At 40.2% G+C, this 5,388-nt stretch overlaps 1 protein-coding gene across 1 annotated transcript in view; it reads left to right on the forward strand.

Moving 5' to 3' along the window:
* The window catches only part of LPGAT1 (lysophosphatidylglycerol acyltransferase 1), a 58,497-nt gene that overhangs the window by 22,787 nt on the left and 30,322 nt on the right, over nt 1-5,388 (forward strand). Inside the window, exon 2 of the mRNA XM_010024157.1 lies at nt 3,253-3,371. Within this exon, the coding sequence (XP_010022459.1) occupies nt 3,253-3,371 (119 nt within the window). The remainder of the gene's footprint in view (nt 1-3,252; nt 3,372-5,388) is intronic.

The raw sequence follows: 5,388 nt of genomic DNA on the forward strand, positions 1-5,388 counted from the left end.
TTCTTATGCTGAGGACACCAGCACTGCACACAGTGCTGCAAGTGGGGTCTCAGCAGAGCAGAGGGGCAGGATCACCTCCCTTGACCTGTTGGTCACACTCCTGTTGATGCAGCCCAGCACACAGGTGGTTTCTGGCCTCAAGCACACACTGAAGCGCTCATGTTCAGTTTCTCATTGACCAACAACCCCAAGTCCATGTCCTCAGACTGCTTTGAATCACTGCTCTGCCCAGCCTGTAGCTGTACCTGGGATTGTCCTGACCCAGGTGCAGGACCTTGCACTTGGCCTTGTTGAACTTCATGAGGTTGGCAATGTTCTGAGAACTCTCAATAGATACGTTTAGATGTGTAATAGTTCAGTAAAAACATGGAAAAAACTTTCATTGCTACTGTTTTCTTCTTTAAGCTCTGCAAGGATGAGTTCATACAAAGCTTGGTTTGCAGCTCATCAGCTGATATACTTTCTTGATCTTTTAGAGAATTGTGTACATCTTGGACTTCTTGTTATAAGAGAAGGGTAACTCTTCCTTGTCTTACGCCGCATGCAGTTGCAAGTACCGTTGTCTTCATAGAAGGAAGCTGTGGAGAAATGTTTGCTGGTTTTCAGGCTCCTGAGTGACAAATAGTTGTCTTTGAACTGTTTTTTGTTTTGTTACAGTGGAGCAAAGCAGCGTTCCTGGTTCTGCTGCCGTGCAGCTGAGGTTTTGATGTGACTGTTTCCAACTGCAGTGGAGGAATGTAATAGCACAAGTATTTCTTAAAGCAAAAGTTGCTCCTTTGGAATATTTCAGTGTGGTGGAATAATTGAAGACAGGCATTTATTTCTCCCACTGAGTTTGAAGGGACACAGTGAACTTAAAATTCTAGATATTTGAAGGGTTTTTTCTTCTTTCAGAATGTGTGGTGATGGCAGTGGCTTTTCTGCACACTTGTGTGGTTTGCTCTTCAGTTTCCGATCCAGAAATGCTCTGTGAAGGACTTGCACAATCTGATTCCTTTCTTCTTGATAATCAGGTCAATCAATTGACCATAAAGCATTATTAAGCACAAGAGACAGACTGATTGCCTGAGGAGAAATGACAGGGCAAAGAACCTAGAGGATGTCCAGCTGCATCACTGTGAATTTAACAACTTCCTACCTGTCAGCTGAGCCGCAGAAGGTGAGCTGTTAGCCTGGCCAGTTGATGGATAAAGAGAGTTCTCCTCTTCAGTTGTTTTCCACTGCATGCCCTTCTCATGGCTTGCATTCTTCAGTCATAAACTTTAATCCTGCAGAAAGTTAGATCTGTGAAACATTTTTGAAGACAAAAAAGAGTTTCTTTTTAAACTGCTCTACAGCAGAACTGATGAGTAGTATAAATCGATGTGTGCCAGGGAAGTATCTCTAATAAAGTAATCCATTTTTCTCTGGGTGATCTAGAAATAAAATAATTGTATTTGGAAATTATTAGCTACTTGTGAGAAACCTTATTTTGCAGATGCTGGATGTATTTAGTTTTTATTACTTTTGGAGGGCCATACTGTTTAATAAAGACACTGAAGTAATACTTTCAAAATCGGTATGATTAATTTCCCTTTAAAGCAGTTCTTGTTTCTTCTTAATTTCTTGCTTTGTGGGGTACTGCCATAGGTAGGTATGTGAAATACTTGATAAGGAAAGTGCATGGTCAACTATGACTGCCACAACCAGGCATTCCATGGAGTTAGAGAGGACATTGAAGGGAATTTGCATGTAATTGAGGAAGAGGGATAAAGGGGAATCTTATAAGTTCATGTTAAGAAGAAAAAGACAATCTGTGCTTAGCTTGCCCAGGGAAAGGAGGTTGAACATTACGGAGTGAATACTCCTCCCCACCTTCATACCTCTGATTCTGCTTGTAAATACAGCATTTCATTTATTTACTTTGTGTTCAAGTCTTAATTCAGTACTAATTTTGGAGCTGTAAGAAAAGTAATGAAGTGGCAGTCTTCAAAGGCCTGTTGCTGGATGGATTTCTGCAAGGACAGGGGAGCTATGCATGGACTATAGCGTGTTGTCTTCAGTGTGTAACCTATTGCTTTTGCATCAGTTAAACCACTGCTTCAAAGACAGATAGTAGTAAAGTAATTAATTGTCCTGTGATGAGAGTTGTTCACTGCCTGGAAGTCTGTTAATAACAGTGCTAAGATTCAGCAGTGGAGCTGAAGTATTTCCTTTGATGTCAGAAACAATAGTGCGTGAGAACCACTTAAGATACTGAACAAACACAGAAACAACTATCCTATCCTACATGCATGGACAGTGTGTCCTACCTCTCCTTTTGAACTGCACGGAACTACTCTGCTCATCTTTTCCCTTTACCCTGCATTGCAGTAACCATCCCTTTTACTGAAGAGGGGCCAGACTCCACTTGCTTGTCTCTTTGCCCCAGTGACAGCATTAGATGTATTCTGGTCTTCAATTTACAACAGTCTTCTCCTGGTTTTCCATCCTGTGTTCTTCTTTGGAGGCAGTCATCTCTTTTTCTGTTTAGTTACTTTGTGATGATGGAACTAGCAATCTGAACTCCTTTACCTCAGGAATTTTTGCTAGTCAGTGTAAATGCTGGCTGATCAGCAGCAGGAGCTTCTTCCTCACGTTGTTCTTACCACTGGAGTATCTGCTCTACAGAAAGTGACTAATAGTTTCTGTCGTCTGAGCAGCATTCTCTGAAGCCACTTTCTTGCCTAGAGCTAACTTGTTTAGATGTGAATTACTGAGTTTGTTTAATGTAGCATTTTAAACACAATGATCCAACTGCAGATTCTTTGGTTTCCTTTTGCCAGGGTAGTGTAATAATAGTAAGTGTAGAAATGAAACAAACTTGCTAAGTTAAAAAAAAAAAAAGGGACCAAAAACCCTCTCTGCCAACATGGTTTTTTTTTAATCTAATGAGGTGAGACAGTTGAATTTGAAAGCTGGGTCAAAAGCTTATGTAATTTTGAGACCCTAAATATAGAATGGTGTAATGACACAAAGAGATCAATCTCTGTGCATATGTTCTGGTAGAGAACTTTTGGTTTGTTCTTATTCTGTGCATGCAATTTAAAACTAAGCTGGATACCCTCTGCTTAGAAAAATGGTCTTGCTGATATTCCTGTCTTATGCTATGTGCCAATTAAAATGGACATGTGGCATGTAGGTTCCTTTATTATAATTATCTGGGTCTTTGGGGTTTTTGTTATGTTTATAGTCATTGTAAAATTGACCTTTTATGTTGTTTTTTTTTAATAGTAGTGGAATGGGGTGATGATGTTAATGCAGTGTCAGAAGATGAAGCCATGGTGCTGGTGAACCATCAAGCAACGGGTGACGTCTGCACTCTGATGATGTGCCTTCAGGATAAAGGCACGGTAGGCTACAGCTGGGGAGTGGGATAGCTTCTGTGTGTGTGATCTGGCACCTTGGGTGTGGGGTACTCACATCTCTGTGGGGTACTGATGACTGACTTGGGTGCTAATAATCTCAAGGCTGAATAGACTTGGCTTAATGTGACAGCCAGTAGCTTGGAGCAGGTTTCAGACCATAAAGGTTGCCTTTAAAGAAGGTCAAATATGAGCCGAATCAGTGTGTATCCAGTCTAGGTTAACATAGAGGGAAGCAGACCTCCTGGCAGGTAATCATGTACTTGACTTTCTCTTCTCACCTCATGCTCCTGTGAAACTTCTGCTAACTTTGCGCAAACCAAACCAAGCTGAGCTTCTTGATCATGACTTTATTCCAGCATGGAATTTTTCTCAAAATTAGAAGCAAGTTGTGTGTTGGGATTTTCATATATAGGACTTCAGAAGCTGAAGGTGACTTCCCTATGACAACATGTCCACGCTAAGCCAGCTAGCTAAGGTCAAAATTACTTGAGCTCTTATTTTAGAAGCTCTTAAGCATTTTTTGGTGAGAAGTGCAACTAATGTCAATTGTTTCATGCATTGCTGTTCAGAAGATTCCCATCTAGTGTAGTGCTGGAATCTGGAGTATGGGATCTAATCAGGAAATCAAATCTATGTGCAGGTCAGGAGGAAGGGGGTATGTATGATCAGGCTGCAAAGGGTAGACAGTATACCTGGCAAGGTGAAAAAATACCTTAGCTGTGTCTTAGTGTGGTTGTCTTTCTCAAGACCATACAGTGAAGAAGCAAGGAAAACAACTGCTTTTTGTTGCATCTATAACTGGCACTGTTAGGGTATATTAATATAGATTGTGTATACATTGTATCTCTATCAGGGATTTAAGTTTTCTAGAAATTTTCAAAACCAAACTAAAACACCCCAAACCCTCAAACAAACACAACTCAAAAAAGAAAGTATGAAAGTACCCCTCAGGATTGAGCAGAGAGGAATTTCTTTCTCCTGCAGCCTAGAGAAGACTGGGTTTAAAAGTACTGTTAATTGCTTAAATTTCTGTCGGTATTGAGGAAGTTTACCATACCCTAATGAGGAGAATGACAGAATAAACACTCTTTAATTCCCTTCATCAAAATTATGCATAGGACAATTTTGTGGTGAAGATACAACTGTGAGGGCATAGTCCTGTGGATATGTTACTGCATATAATCTTGACTATTGATGTATCAGGTGTTTTTAAATATCATAGAGCTTCATTGACTCATGTATATATATAAATCTGTGCTGTGTTTACCCTGTGTGGATCCATAGCTAAAAAGTTTCAGTCAAGACAGAGCAGTGAATGTAAAAGGTGTTAAAAACAGAGGAAGGAATAGTCTTCACTATGGAAAGTGTTAGGTTTGCAGGCTTTCAGAAGAGTTATATCCTAAAAGCACTATTTTCCCTTTAAATAATTGCATTCACTGCTTTTTGAATATACATATCTAAAATCTACTATGGCTTTAATGGTTTTAGCTAATCAAGAAATAATTAAAAAGAAAGCTTCAACGCATGCTTAAAATATAGCATAAGTAGTACAAGTGGCTAAAAATAATGAGTAAGATCAGGATAGTTTATCCTTGATAGAACTTGCTGAATCAGGTGGTTTTTAATAGCATGCTTTGGATTTCTGAACAGACCGAGCTGCCTTTAAGTGACTGTGAAACCACTGGAGGGGATAAAAACCCAAACTCACCTGTCCAAAAGAAATCATTATACTATAGGCAACTACTTAAATTAGGCAGTTTTCTTTAAATACAGTTAAAACTTAACATGGAGTCCTTCACAACCTTGATATTCATCTGCTGGTAACAACATGGCAGCCTTCCAGTGTCTGAAGGGGGCTACAAGGATGCTGCAGAGGAACTCTGCATCAGGGACTGGAGCGACAGGACAAGGGGTGATGGGTTCAAACTGAACCAGGGGAAGTTCAGGTTAGATCTAAGGCAGAAGCTCTTCCCTGTGAGGGTGCTGAGGCGCTGGCACAGGG

The sequence above is a fragment of the Nestor notabilis genome, unplaced genomic scaffold (assembly GCF_000696875.1).
Source record: "Nestor notabilis isolate BGI_N333 unplaced genomic scaffold, ASM69687v1 scaffold16171, whole genome shotgun sequence".
Classification (NCBI taxonomy): Eukaryota; Metazoa; Chordata; class Aves; order Psittaciformes; family Psittacidae; genus Nestor; species Nestor notabilis.